The sequence below is a fragment of the Habropoda laboriosa genome, unplaced genomic scaffold (assembly GCF_001263275.1).
Source record: "Habropoda laboriosa isolate 0110345459 unplaced genomic scaffold, ASM126327v1 scaffold22, whole genome shotgun sequence".
In the NCBI taxonomy this organism is placed as follows: Eukaryota; Metazoa; Arthropoda; class Insecta; order Hymenoptera; family Apidae; genus Habropoda; species Habropoda laboriosa.
Genome location: NW_017100261.1, coordinates 7415741 through 7431814, shown reverse-complemented (window position 1 = coordinate 7431814; position 16074 = coordinate 7415741). Strand labels below are relative to the sequence as shown.

Genomic DNA, 16074 nt, shown 5'->3' with positions numbered 1-16074 from the left:
CGAGAGAGGCATAGCATACCCAATAGTTGAGTCAGGTCAGTTTGCTAGCCTTACATAAAAGAGGCTAAGTAACGACGGAGAGAAAGAAGATAGGAAACGTTATAAGATATATACACACAGGATGAACGAGGCGAACCTGAAGAGAACACTGCGCGCTGCGGGATAAGAGAGGCATCGAAGCAAGGAGAGAGGGGCAACAAGGGGACTGGTGGGGGCACCTGTTACAACCGTCCAGACCGTTCTTTCGCTCTCCCTTTCCCTCTTTGTCGTGCACTCATCCACATGCCACTTAGGCTGTTACATTGAAATTTCTACGGAACGATCGGATATATACGGCGCTTCTAAAATGGGCGAGCAAACTTTCGGAGCGTACACTAAACGTTTCATCTATAACGGGACAAGATGGGTTGGTGTTCGCATTTACTACAGACAGGGTTACGAAGCTAATCGTTTAAGCGATACGTCTTCTGATTCCTCGATACGTTTCTGTGTATACAGGGTGGTCCAAATCAAAAAGCGTTAATTTTTCAAACTTGTTTTTACAAAATATGCAGTTTTAAATGAAAAACAAAAATGTCAACTGTTTCATTCTTTTTATTTATGCATTCGTTACTTTTATACACAGTTTTAAAAGCTTTACTTTAAAGTTTCCCATTAACGTAACCTTCTATCGTGTGAAATGAAAGCTAGCCGCATTTTTCAACCTTATTAAGCCGAAACAGTACTACACAACGTTGTATGCACACTCTATGACTGTTACAGTTAGTTTCTTACGTAAGTATCACTTACGAGACAACTTGGAGGAAAGTTTTAACGGCAACACACACACACACACACACACACACACAAAACCTATGAGCTTTGTGACTGTAGTCACCCGATAAGCAGCCGCATTTCTCGTTTCAGTCAATTCCTGGGGACCTTAACGACGCTCACCTTGAGGATGGAAAAAGGTCCCATTGGACGGAGACGGGAAAAAGGTTCCCTTCCGAGTTATGGCCACCTTTTGTTTGCGACAGAGGTTTACAAGGATGCCTGGCAAGTTTGCGAGTGCTTAATATTGGAATAAGTATCCCCCCGTAAACGGTTAGAAATGGCTTTCTTCCCTAACAGTACGACTCTCGCACATTCTCAAGCTACTTTGAATTCTGTCACGCGAATCGAAGATACAATCTGAATATTGACAGTGTTAGCAATGTAAACGGGCAACTTTGAGTGTCTTCATGAATAAAACTACAAAGGGTATATATTGATTATATAGAGTTGAACGTATTTTGTTACTTGTAATCTAATCAGAGATGTACAAGTGGTAATCCAAACGGATACAACTTAACAGGGGATAAAACGTGTATGATTAAAAGTACAGTAAATACAATTTAAGTGTATCTCTAAAGCTTTCTTAGATTATTAGTTATAGATAGTTCAAGGTCGATATAAATTCTTTAAACGAGATCACAAACATTCTCATCATGTTAAACAAAGTGAATTTTCCATTAACTGTTTACACATTATTTCTACGAATATTTGCTAACGCAAATATTTTCATACTAAAATTGTGCACAGTCATTGGAATGTTTGTTTTAAAATATTTTATGAGTAACTGTAAAACTATCTATCTGTACGATGCACTTGATGAAATGTACAAACAGAAATCTACAGTCTATACTTTGATAAAGTGGAGTCGGTATTGAAAGTCTCTGCAAAATACAAAACCAATACTGTATTTAAAAAAAAAAACAAGACAAAAATATTAAAAAAAATGCCTGCAACAAATAAAAAGTAGTCACAACTGATAAAGCAATCATTTCCGCGCTTATGAACATGAGATCTTCTTCGCCATCGTGAAGGTAAACAAAACGCTCTCCGAAAGTTTGGTCGGCTATTTTCGAAACAGCCTGTAGAGCGTCGCTTCTCTGCAGCCTGTGGACAATCGACGTAACCACTCTCTCGTGCCTTTTACCGCACTTGTACGGATCCCGGACGAAGTGTAACGATGCCGAGAGATCGATAATAACCGCCGCGGTTTGGTTCCACCCGAGCCTCGTACGAGACAGGGACACTTTTTTCCCTTTCCCCTTCCCTTCACCTACCGATCCACTATCTCCCTCTTTATCTAGCTAGCTTTCGTCATCTCTCCTCGTTCCTCCTCGTGGCGATTTCACGCTTTAATTACGCGACAAAAAATGACGAAAGACGAGCGACAACGGGAGAACAAAGCCTGCAGAAACTTGGCTCCGACATCCTTGTTTATACTTGTCTACACATTCCCCGGCTTCTTCTTTTTCAATGTTCACATTTCGATAAATATAGGGGAGATGAAAATACTGATCGATCTAGTGCTTCAGCAAAAGGCGAGTAATCAGAAAATCGATTATCTTACGATAATACTTTTATTTTACAAATGTTCATGAAACGTAAAATTCAAAAATACGAAGCTCGTTCATTTTTCGCATTATCGTGCCACTATCAGTGCACGCGATAACGCTTTCTAAATAGGCAGTTACGTGTACCCGCGAGACATCTGTATCCCATCGAAGACTATACAAAACGGTGTAACGAATTAATTTTGTTCTGCCCGTGTATTACGTCGGCGATAAAAGCGAGGAGAAAATATAATCGAGAGAATTTTACGAACGCTCGAAACGTCCGCTCTTATCTCAGTTGTTCAGTAATACGTATATACTCATCCTATAGCCTCGTAAAGAAAAAAAGAAAAAGAAAGAAAGCCACGTCAGTGTCGCACTTTTTAACTAGCCGGTTTTAGGGTTAGGAGACGACGATATACTGTTGCGCTGCCTTTAAGCGATAAACAATCGCGACACGTGCGTATCTTTCCGTGCGAACCGAGTGCCTCAACGCACACACACACGCACGCGCGCACTGACACAACAACATAACAGATTCATTCCTGGTGGCGACCTCGTCGTTTCGCGTGAACCGTGAATCATCGATAAGTGGTAAATCTAATGACTACAAAAACTGCTAAACAGAGCGTCATGTCGAACCAAGCAGCCCGGCAATATATTCCTCGGCCGAATTGAATGCGATATTTGACCCGATTATGTCCGACCGTCGACTAACAAGGTCCAAGCTACGCACCGACTCGGCGAAACCGAATACTGGATTAGTGCGTGTTTACAAGTAACGCTCTCTTTCTCACAATAAACGGTATGATCTGTATATTCCTCTTCAGATAATCAATTAGCGAACACAAGAGAAGACGGAAAAAGAGAAAGAGAGGTTAGGCCGGCAACAAAGATACTCTTCCGAACCGAGAAGGCTTACTAAAGAAAAAAAAAAAAAAACTCGATTGGTCAGTGATGGTGGTACGGGGAGTCGACCTCCTTCGTCAAACCGAGAACGACTTAACTTTCTCGAAGGATAACGCCTTCCCGTTTCCTTTCTCCGGACGACCGCGGGAGATGGATTTACGCGGCGCCAACGAGGAAAACGTAAATATACGCGACGCCGCACATACACACACAACCGAGCGGGCCGTGAGTGGGTTTCTAGTAAAAAGAAACAGAAGTGTCGCGACGTGAATACAGGTCACAACATCGCTGAATAAGCAACCGAGCGCCGTACCGCTGCTCTCTGCGTTCAGCAAATTACGTAAGGCCAGAACAGGAGCTCGTTTAAATACCGACACAATCAACGATGAATAAGTTATGTGCATGTGGCGAGCGCGCGCGTACCGGCGGAACGAAATAAGGGAAACGTACGTACGCGACGCGTTCGTTCCATATTCGCGTTAAATTCGGCGAAAGTTACGCAATCTGACATTCCACTTGGCGCCGACGTCCCTTTAGGACTCCCTGTTAGTCTTCGAGCGATGCGTACGAATTAAAATTTCGAACCTTTCTCGTTTGATCACATCGAAACGTCTTTTGTTTGCTTGTTTTTTTCCTTTTATGTTTAAGTGGCGGCTTTTCTGTACATATAACCATAGTTCTCTGTCGTAGGAATCGTCATCGGAAGACGCGATGTCACGCTTCTAATATTTCGCAGTCGTCCAAACCCTACCTACATTTCAGATTAGTAGGTCGTTAGCATGCTTTATCGCTTCGAACGGAAGCTTGTTAACCGAGTCCAGGCAAGAACATCGAACTCGTGGAAAAACTAAACGAGTGCGTGTATTAAAGTTGAAGTACCGTTTGTATTGTTGATGTTTGAATCACATGTTATAAAAGTGTAATTATTTAAAATTTTAATGTTGTTTTGAATTTATAATTTTATATTTACGCGAACTGGTATAAAAAAAAAAGTGTCACTTATTAAATTTAACAAATTGACTGCAATTAATGTTTAATCGATGTTTATGTTATTTTCTCAGACATATTGTATACACATTTTATTTTCAATGGTTTTTGAAATTTTGCAAAAATATAAAAATATGCTAATATTAGTTTAACATATTTTAAATATTTGAGAAAGATAAACATTTTTTTTTCAAGTAATAAAATGATTATGGACGCCAATGAAGGGCCATCAGTAATATTAAACGAGAAAAGCGAACGATATATCGAGTTAAAGGATGCGGGCTGTACTAAGCCGTATAAAAGATTCACGCAACTGCAGTGGGACACCTGGAAGAAAGACGGAAAAAGTTGAGAACCACTAGGCGCGTTCACAGTGTCACCCACAAGCACGAACGATAATCGTTTTCGCAAAAGTTCGCCCGAACTCTCGGAGGATGCTAATTTGTAGCACGAACGTGGCGTCATAATTTGCGACGCGTGTAAACGCGTCCCTAAATTACGTTGTCTCCTAAGAAAATTCCCCGGAATAGCGTAATACATATATATATGCGCGCGCGCGTGTGTGTGTAGGCGTTTTCGCGTGAAAAACGCATCGTACATTAATATGGTGTGTATCACGAGATAAATAGATATAGAAGAAGAGACAGGCTGTCGACGGAAGAAGAGAGAGATACAAATGAATGATATTCTAGAAGCGTCTATCCAAATGGCGGTCAGCCGCATGACACGTACACTTAACAGAATAAATGATTTACATTGGGCTGTACCGTACCAGACAGACACTTTGCATCTCCGACGTACCCTTCGAACGGTAAATCAAATATTTCCAATAACATAATTTATTTAAAGTGTAAGAAGGAAGTCACGCGAACTTCATCCGAACATTGTGTAACATGCGTGCGAGCGTATGTACACTGGAAAAGGACGATTAAAAATTCTCGTGGACATTACTTTTTCTAAATAACAAAATTTCGAAGCACAACGCGAAGTGCTGCCATCTAGCAATATTTCATAACAATTTTCATACCCGTACGATATGTCAGAAAATTCGTCCGGTTCGCACGTGCGTTTTAATAGTGCAACGCAACGTGAACAAAAATCACAGATTCGCTTCACACGATAATTTATCCTACACAGACAGTTCGTTTTGAACAAACACCGCTATTACAGCCTCCGTGCGTAATAAAACAGATAAGGCGCTTAATTACCCATCGGAATCCTACTTCGAAATTAACATATTGTAATGAACTTGCAAATTGTATTTAAGAATCTTACACGCCGGTACATAGCAAACGAATACACGAGAGAAATGCGAGAAGCACGAATATGTAACGTTTCATTGGAAAGATTGAAGACGTTGCCGAAGGTCAACGTCAAGATGCGATTACACAGTTCACTGGAAAAGAGAGTATTTCACTACGTGAATAGTCCGAGTTTTGCGAAACGTAAATCACATTTCCATGAAAGTTTTTAAGGGACGGGAAAAGATAGAATAATCGGGCCAATGTAGAGCGGAGGACCAAATAAAAAGAAAGGCGCGTGGCTCGTTGCTGGCGCGGCGTCTCCCGCCATATCACACTAGTCAGCATACTCGCACACTAAGTGTCATACACTCGCACACATAGAGACGTAGAACGGTTAAACGAAGAACTCGTATGCACCGTATTGGTAGATGCGAGTACGGACGGAAGATAGAAACGCATACAAATACACACGCACGAACCCGCGGAATTTTCTCCGGTGCGTGTGTGCACGCATGCACCGTGCACACCAGGGGCCGCGCAAGCGACGCACACGGCGTACACTGAGCTCTCGGCGGCGCGATCTACGTGAGAAAAACACTCACTAACCTGTCGGAGGCGATTCTCCCTGTATTCCTCGGACCACGGTACTCCTGGGTACTCGTGTATTTTCACCGGCTACACTGCGATCACCAAACTATTCACTCTTTCACACGGCGTTCTTACGTTGTGTCTCTTTTGGGGGTATACGCGCGGCGCCTCGACTCTTGTATTCCGATTCACACGGCTCTCGCGGCGTCCACGGGTGACTTCGAGCCTCCCGTGGAACGATACTCGCTCGGATACGGGCACTGGGGTCACGCGCGCCCGCCCGACGCCCCAGTTGTTCGCGAAAATCCCTCGATTCGACGAAAAAATTGGTCGACAATGCGCGGAACTACGTTCGCGACTGTCTCCCTCGCTGGAGGAAAATGGCGGCCCCCGGCCATCCGAGTGACTCGCGCGCGCCGCCGATACTTTCCGTCACCGACCGAACATGCCCGAAAATAACCGATCCTGTTCGATTCGGCTCTGCCGAACGGTTAAATATCGGCCGAATTTTTGCAACAATTTCGAAATATGCTTTATTAAAGTTATTTTTTCTTAGAATTTTTGCTGTTATGATATCTAATAACAAATTAGATATTTTAGTTTCATATTCATAAATACAATTAATTTTCTTACAGGACCAGTAACTTCTTCATTCTGATGTACATTTGAAATGCTTAATGTTTACAATAAATTTATACATTTTTATAATAGAAAAAATACATACAAATTTCGTGTTTAATTGACATTCGAAATTATAAAGTATAGAAATAACATGTAAGCATTGGCGGGTTATAGAAATAAATTTTTTTTATCAGTGATGCACATGTGATTGTTGAAGATTCTGCATTATTTAACTGAAATCAGAGGGTGTAGTACGAAATTACTCGAAAACTCACCTTTATATAAAACCTTGTTGATATTTTGCGAGGGAAACTTGCACATCACATTTCCAAAACATTCAACCACGCGTACGTTATTAGCATTTTCTATTCAGCTGCGTTGCACTCCTGTTATATGCTCAAATTTCGCGATTGGTCGAAACCAAAAATTAATCCGTTTCAGTGACCAATCAAAAACGCCAAGAATCATTGGCGAGCATAAGATGCAACACATACGTGAAATGAAATTGTTAATGCAAAAATGAATAGCATAGTTATGTTGATCTTATGCACCTCTTAACTTTTTTTACAATTGTATAAAGTTGCAAAATAAATTCTACTTCGTTACAAGCAGCAATACATAGATTCTTTAATTGGTGATAAATAGTTCAGTCATATGATTTAGCTGAGGATCATCCCTTATATCTATCGTTAATGGAGCCATCTACAGTTACATTATAATACTAACGTTTTCATCATGCGTAAACAAAATAATAATTATCTTTGTTAAAATACTGCAAGAGTTTTCACCTTTCTCGAAGACAGTCGCGTGTCAAAGTTATTTTACTTTCTGTCATTGTGTGTTTGTTTTCAATATTTATATAAAAGAAGATGGATGAATATGATACATAATAGAAAAGTATATTAGTTACGACATAACAAACATAATTTTCCTCAAATTTTTAAGTACAACTGTACGGGTAGTGTGAGCATAACCAATATGTCAGACGTTAAAAGTCTAGAATACGCAACATTAAAGGTACTTAATACTCTGGAACTACTGTTATGATTTTTTTCAGCTAAACCTGTTCTTGATTTTTGACAGCTTTGTATGGCTTATTATACACTATTTCGTACTAATGCTAAGTTTCATTATTTTGAAGTTTGATTTGCAAAAATTGTATTATTACTTCAATAAATTAATTAATACATTTCATTTTTAGGTTCCTTATGAACTTCTTAATAAAAAGTTTCGTTTAGCTCAAAAAGTCATAGATAGAGAAGCTTCATATGTACAAGCAGCAGTTAATGAATTAATGAAGGATAATAAAAATTCTGTTCCTGCTGAAAAGAACATGCTAGTACCGCACCAAGTGTTGTAAATCAGTGGCGAAGACAAAGGCTTGATAGAATGTTAATAGAATATTTTCTTCGTAAAGGTTATTATAAAACTGCAACTAAATTAGCAGACAGCAGTGAGCTTAGAGATTTAACAAATATAGGTAGGTTAACTCATTATTTTTTTTCAATATTCTACATAGAATGTAAATATTTTTTTTAATTTTTTTCATATTTCTAGATGTTTTTATGGTTTCAAGAGAGGTTGAAATGTCCTTAGCAAATCATGAAACTGCAAGGTGTTTTGGTTGGTGCTATGACAATCGATCTAAGTTAAGGAAATTAGGAAGTACTATGGAATTTAATTTACGTGTACAAGAGTTTATGGAATTAGTAAAACAAGATAGAAGACTTGATGCTGTCAAACATGCTAGAAGATGTTTTACAAATTATGATGATTATCAGTTACAAGAAATTCAGTGTTGCATGGGACAATTAGCATTTCCAGCTAATACATCTCTCAGTCCATATAAAGATTTATTAGATGAAAAAAGGTAAGTATATTTGTTATTAAATTATATTTATATAGATTTATCTCAAATATAATAGCTGCCATGTTCCTGATTTCTAATGCTTACAGGTGGGATAGATTAATTGAGCAGTTTAGACATGAAAATTATAGACTTTTCCAGTTGGCAAGTCAAAGTGTTTTTACAGTAACATTACAAGCAGGTTTATCAGCATTAAAAACACCCCAGTGTTATAGTGCAAATAAGGAAGGCAGAAATCCAAATTGTCCTGTGTGTAATGAAGCTTTTAATGAATTAGCTATTCCATTGCCTTTTGCTCATTGCTCACAGTCTAGACTTGTTTGTAGTATTAGTGGAAAACCATTAAATGAGTATAATCATCCAATGATGTTGCCAAATGGATATGTATATGGAGAGCAAGTGAGTAAAAACGTTTATATTTTAGAAAATATAGTTAGTTGATTATATTTTACTAAGTAAATATTATATTTTACTCTAGGCACTAAAAAAAATGGCTCAAGAAAACAATGATACTGTAATTTGTCCAAAAACCAAAGAAGTGTTTCCGTACAAAAAAATTGAAAAAGTGTACGTTATGTAAAATTTGCGGACGCAGACACAACTTGTACTATACACAGTGCATCTTTCATATTCTAACTCGGAATATTTACTGTTTAATATTGTATACCGATAATAACAAAGGGAATAACATCTATTTTTAAGGAAATATCTTTTTGCAAATTTTATTTGTGATCACCTACTAGAATAAATTGTGATATAAACAAATAGTGTGTATGTAATGGAAAACGTTCTAGTTTTTCGATATAAAAAATGGTATACAAATAATTGTGATAATGTAGTTGGTTATTAAACACAAAATCAGACTTTTGTCCTTACTCATTTATTTAACATCATTTCTACAATAAATTGAACGGTTAAAACAATTCCATAAATCTACGTTTCAAGACGCATTTTATAACCATGAACTTTATAAGTATATTACAGTGATTCATATTTATATTTATAATTTGCATGCCTGAACATTTCAACAGAATGGTAAGATTTGTATCAACATTGGTGTAATCTGACTTCTACTTTGTCACATAATTTGTGGTGATTCTGTTTTATGTGAAAACAGATATGTATATTATTATTTGCATTCGTTTTCAGGTGAATAATTGTATCGTATATCTTATCGAAAAAAGCCTAATCTACGTAATGATATGCATTCAGCAATTTTAGATGAAACATGTCCACAAGTGAATCAATATAAAAATATCCCTTCTATGCTCTATGAGCTTTAAGTTCAATGATTTTTCGTTCATTGGTTTTATTGAATTTCATTTATAATTTATTGTCTGGATTGCTTTATGCGGAGGATTGTCCTTCTAGGAATTCGGATTCTATGTTTTAGAATAATTTGTGGTCAACTTGGGGTACAATATTTGAGGTAATTTAAGGTTTTTTCATTACCAAGATTTGTTTAAATTTATGAATATATGATTATGATAATTTAGCTGAGCATAATTTGAAAGTGTATAAGAGTATTAGTTACAAATATGTATGAATTAATGGTAATAGAGGATAAACAGTATTATAAATAGTATGCAATAAAAATGCAGATTTGTAATTGTCACATGTTATCACATGTGGAAGCACTTAGACAGTATTTACAGATTTTACTAATTATATCCAAATAAGAATTTATATTTAATGATGCATACTTTTTTTGTTGTAATGAAAATATGTGTACATATATGTACATATGAGATAGTATATGTAACGAAATTTAAGAGTAATTATTTTTAACTCTTGAAATTTGTCCTATATAGTTTGGTATTTATTACAACTAAGGATAAACATGTAAATAAAGTAATAAAATAGTATACATCATCTGCAATATACATTAAGATAAAATTTGAGTAAGTATATATGTTAACAGATACATATCGCAAGTACACAGAAAATATTGTTGTGGAGTCCAGGAAAATATTGAGCTTGTTACATATCATTCAATTTTATGTTGAAATGTTACTATTTAATTGTACACACTGCTGTAAATTTCTTTTACAGCACAGTGCTTTTAAATTAAACAAAAGTTCACAGTGAAAAACTTTAATCTGTGCAAAACATTTATGTACTTTAGTAAAAAAATGTTTCAATGTGCTTTTTAAATGCATGTCTGTGTTTTCACAACGTTGTAAGTATTTTAAGTTATTCATTAATTCGCACATTACTGAGCATTTAACAAAGAAAAATATGATTTTTCACTTCAACATCTTTGTCATTCAAAATGTACATAGCTCAGATCTATATTTATTAAATTGTTAGTACGAAAAGTTAACAAACCACAGTCTTATCTTAAATTTGGTCTATGTAAGTAACAATTGTTAAATGTACAGATCTTTTGTGTGCTTATTTTAGCGGCTTTGAGTTAACTCATGCGTGTGAAAAACCTAATAATATGTGGTTATTAAGGCTTATTGGTCCAATTTAGTAGCAACAGTTTCATTGGGGCAGCGATTAGACATTAATATTATGAATATAAAGTTAGAGTAACAACAGGATTCTAGTTTTTGTTTTAAATTTTAAATAGTTCATTATGAAACATTAGATTGTTTTTGACAACATGAGCTTAGTCATTCTCTCAAGTATTATTCAACGTTTGTATTATTCAACGTTTGTATTATTCCTCCTTTTTATAACGAAAGGATAAGTAGTATCTTAAATATGAATCAAATAAATTAAAATCATTTACATTCTTTTCTTTTTCGAGAAATCATCTTACAATTACATAAAATTTATTTTCAGCTTTATCCTTTCAAGTGCTGATAAATCTTTTAAATTAGTTTATTATTATAAATAGTACAATGTTAAAATTAGATTGTACTATTACTGTTATGTCCTGTTTCTTGTGTTTTTCTCCTTTTGATTTTTCTATTTAGTGAATGTTTTTAAACATGGATTAATACCTTATCATTGAAAGTTGTACACATTAAGATAACGGAAATTGTAGACTTGCTATCAAGGTGGGCATGACCATAGAAAACAATATTCCGACAAAAATTCCCGTGATTAATGAAGCCGCTCCAAACATACCGGCTGTTGCTGCATGTTGAGATTCTACCATTCTAAAATTATAAAAATTTTATTTCTGAAATTTTCTATACAACAAGAATAAAACACGTTTTTTCCTGTATAATTATATAACTCTTACCTGGGACAATACATCATAGATAATGATGAAAAATAGCCGCTACTTGTACCCATTGTAATAGCGATTATAAAATAAACCCAATCATTATTAATGTATATGGGTAATACTCTTGTGACATCATGTGGTTGATAGTTACACAATAAAAACAATGGTATATATAAAATACGGAAAGCAACTGGGATCACCAAGTACTCTTTACTAGGCTGCAGAAAAGAAAAGTAAGAAAAATTATTGTCTACATTTAATATTTAATAAATCTTTTAATTAAAAAACTTACCCACTGAACCAACGATGCGATAGAACTACCCAATAGCGCAGTAACATTGAACGTGAGATAACACATAACACTACTGTAATAATCTTCTGGAATTATAAAGTTAGGATTTGAACGTTTTATGTCAGAATGAACAGATGGATACAGAGTAAGAGTTACAAAAAACACGAAAAATGTATTGAAGCACTGTGGAAAACATTGTCTAAGTATTTTCCAGTAAGGCGGTATGTCGCGTTTATTCCTTGCACTATTTTCCAACTGTCTTTTATCTAATCTTTTTTGATATAATAATTCATGATATCGATAAAACCTCTGTGAACAACAATTTATGTAAAACATTATATTATTATACTTAATGTGTGATAAAACTAAACCTATAAGAAAATTATGAATCTTACATTTATTGGAAGTGCAAAATAAGTATCAAAGCATGCAAGAAGAACGAACAGAGCCGTTATAAAGTAATATATCGCGGCAGTCCGAGCATTTGGTGCCATATATTGAGCAAGAAGGTTAATTATGGCCGTAAATGTTCCGCTTATATTCTGAAAGTAGCATAAGAGTAATATATTTGTATATGTGCATGTTACATAATGTTCTTATCACAAAACTTTAGGAGTTGGTGTTTACCGTGCCTAAGACAATAGCTCCTGTGTACTTTGCAGGCAACTTTGCTCCCATACCAAACACAGAATTTTGGTAAATTCCACCAGCAACTGAAAGATTTTATAAATAAAATTAAGTACTACATGAATAAAAAAATGTACTTAAAAAGCAAATTTAATACTAAAAATTAAAAGTGAATTTTACTGTAGATTTAATAAATTTTCTAGTTGTAAATTATACATATTTTATTTAAAATATCGTATAATTGACGAGTCTTTTAAAACTTTTGCAAAAATAATTTTATCTTACTGTTTAATGCAGTAACAGAAAGTATAGTGATTCCAAAAAAGACACCTGGCCAACCAGAGCTATCAATCATTGCCAAAATAATGGTACATACAAATATTAAAACTTCTATGAAGATACTCCATATTATACGTGTTGTCAAATTGCCACTAAAAAAATCGAAAATGGAATTTTTAATTCAGATTCTTGTTTCATTTGAAGTTTAATTTCATTTATAGAATATCATATGATATAATGTAACAAGAAAAATACATTAGAGAACATGTTGTTTAGAGATACTAGCAGATAACATACATAGAAGATATAAGATAAAACCGATCAAAAATATACACACCCAAATTGTATAAATATGTTTAACCAATTAAATGTTAGATTTGGTATTTGTGATGCAAATGCTACGTATGGTAGAAAATTTGCAGCATAATTTGATTCAATCCCTGTATATCCCTTAGATAACTTGTAATGAACAAAATACTAAAAGAATCATTAGTTTGATTAAAAATTTATGATGTATTTTATATTATCAATCAAAAAGTAAAGTATATGTTTCAATAAATCATACAGTTTTTGCTGTTGTGAACATATTCCATGGCATCAAGGCACCAATTCCATGAAGTACCATTATACAGAATACTAGGTTTAATCTAAAGATACACAAAAATTTTACCTTAAATAATTAAAAATATTAAAATTATAAACTGTATTAAAAGCATATAATTTTATGTACCTATCTTTGGGAGGATTTAATTCAAGGTCTGCTAGATCCATTGTAACTCCTCTAAAATTCAATTCATCATCAGGTCTACCTGTTCCTTCCCAACCAGGAGAGAGACGAACAGGCTCAGTACCTACAATGAAAGATTCTTTGATATGATTTATATTCACACACGCGCATATGTGTGCAAACTTAATACTACAGCACTTAGAGCACTCCAAACAACACTTTAATAATGCTTCAATTTAAGGCAATTTATTACTTTAATGAATGCAATAGAAGCATTTGATATATATATATATATAATATACATATGTATGATTTCATATTTATATCATACAACAATGAAAAGAATGACATAAATACTGTGTCTATATTTTAAAAGAAATAAAGCATTAATTACCAGTTAAAATGTGAACTTTAAAAGTACTGTATGAAGATCTAATGCAACCTGTAGACAAAATATTCATATAAAGTTTATATTATATACATTTCAGTTTTGTCTAATCATATTCCTGTATAACATACACAGTATTATGTTGTCAATATGTAATACAATAATGAAAAAAAAGACTGATGACTAAATATGTTATTGTAATAAGTACAAAAATGTAGTTATAACTTTAATTAATTTATAATAGTATTGATGTAATGATTATAATAGCATGAAAATATAATACATATGTTCTACCTTTTAATAAAACTCATATATATTAACTACTTATATACATTAGGTTAATAGAAATAACATACTGTGTGAAATAAAATACATACTACAGCACATAAGACACTTTTTTTCTAGTGTATTTTAATTTTCAAAAAATTTATTTTTATATACAAAAATACATGCTTTTATTTAAAAATGATAAATAGTAACATTATCCACAATAACTATCTTATTTAATTATTCATAATAAAAATTCATATGCCTTCATTTGTATTATTTCATTTCATTTATCTCAATTTAATTATGATAAAAATGATAGATAAAAATTATGCTCTATGTTTACTTTTTGTCATCTTTTTATCTTCTTTAAAATGTTATCTATATAATGCACAGTGGTCAAAAGTTAAGAATGCCAACACATAGATAAAATTATTTGAATACAGATTGTGAATAGAAAAATAAGATTATACTTTTAAAAACTTAATAAATCAAATTTTTTAATTTTAATTTAGTTATTAAAACAACAGATATTTAAAAGGAAATGAAAAAAGGCATAGTATCAAATGACTTCAATGCACTTTTCACATACAAATTTAACAACTAATATGGCATCATTTTTAATTTTTAATTTACATATGAAAATAATACTTTACATTTCATAATAAATGAAAGATCAACTGTTCTTTACAGAAATGAAACTGTTCTTTACAGAAATGAAACTGTTCTTTACAGAAATGAAACTGAATGAAAAACAAACCAATATATAATATGCTTGAAGCCTAATGTTGAAAATGTGTGTGTGGATCTTCACTACTAAAAGACCGGTTTGGTTGAGTATTTATGACGAAAATAAAAAAAGTGTGTATAGGGTATTTTTTAAGAAAGGTAGAGCTCTTCATATTTAAAATAATGAAGTGAGATTTAAACGATTAACGTTCGAAAGCGTGAAGAATAAAAATGCGATAGAGAAAGGAAATATTGTATACCTTTCGCGGGCACGATACGTGTTCCTTCCGAATTTTTCAATAAAGTTTGTTCTTCAGGACCCACGCCGAATTCCTTCGTTGTGTAACTGCCCGCCATTTTTCTGTAGTTTTTAAACTTAAATAATATTAAAGACCTTGTAACATTAGGGGTTAATGCATTTCACGTGTCAGTCAAGTATAGACGAATTTTCGGTGGTTGTTTCGTCTGAATGTAGTCTCTGTTTTACCAAGCGGACGGATGTTATTCGAAATTCAAATAATCGTTGAGAAATTTGAATGTAAGAACTTATTTAATCGACATTTGCAGAGTTCTCCCAACTACTTTTTCATTCTCTTTTGAAGAAAAAAAACTTTACAAGCTCGTACAGTATCACTGCATGTCTGGTAGTTAAGGCGTTAAAGATATGAATAGAACTGTTCTCCAAGGTGCAAGGCGTACCATGCTTCTGCTTTATTTTTGTAGGTTAAAATAAGCAGGGTTAGAGTTATATACGCTGCGCGGAGATTCACGAACTAGTTCGAGATGTTGCGATACGCGCGCTCGTTTATGATATTCAAATTAACGAACAGAAAGATCCTGCATGATGAATGCAGATAGTATAAGTAATATAAGGCAATCATTGTTTGTATTGCTTTTTGATTAGTATATATAAACCGGTATTTCAGTAAATATTTCTACATTTAAAATACAGAATAGCTTTCTTTAAATACTTTAAATATTTTATTAATATAAAGTAAAATAATA

At 34.0% G+C, this 16074-nt stretch overlaps 3 protein-coding genes across 3 annotated transcripts in view; 1 reads left to right on the top strand and 2 right to left on the bottom strand.

The window, feature by feature from the left end:
* LOC108572671 (C-terminal-binding protein) overlaps window positions 1-6455 on the bottom strand; it is a 21805-nt gene extending 15350 nt beyond the window's left edge. The window contains exon 1 of the mRNA XM_017934939.1: window positions 6110-6455. The gene's annotated coding sequence lies outside the window, so the exon portion shown is untranslated. The remainder of the gene's footprint in view (window positions 1-6109) is intronic.
* Window positions 6456-7561: 1106 nt separating this feature from the next.
* On the top strand, window positions 7562-9256 carry LOC108572738 (macrophage erythroblast attacher). The gene is given in 6 exon segments (XM_017935016.1): window positions 7562-7729; window positions 7914-8036; window positions 8039-8192; window positions 8270-8582; window positions 8669-8978; window positions 9058-9256. Coding segments are annotated over 6 exon segments (1041 nt in total). The 5' UTR covers window positions 7562-7690; the 3' UTR covers window positions 9160-9256.
* A 2210-nt stretch (window positions 9257-11466) lies between these two features.
* On the bottom strand, window positions 11467-15503 carry LOC108572699 (equilibrative nucleoside transporter 1). Its single transcript, XM_017934971.1, has 10 exons — window positions 15330-15503; window positions 13689-13809; window positions 13524-13605; window positions 13296-13435; window positions 12965-13110; window positions 12680-12765; window positions 12448-12594; window positions 12053-12361; window positions 11776-11978; window positions 11467-11689 (listed from the first exon to the last, which is right to left on the bottom strand). The coding sequence occupies exons 1-10, from the start codon at window positions 15424-15426 to the stop codon at window positions 11554-11556; spliced, it is 1467 nt and encodes a 488-aa protein (XP_017790460.1). The 5' UTR covers window positions 15427-15503; the 3' UTR covers window positions 11467-11553.
* Between the last annotated feature and the right edge of the window lie 571 nt (window positions 15504-16074).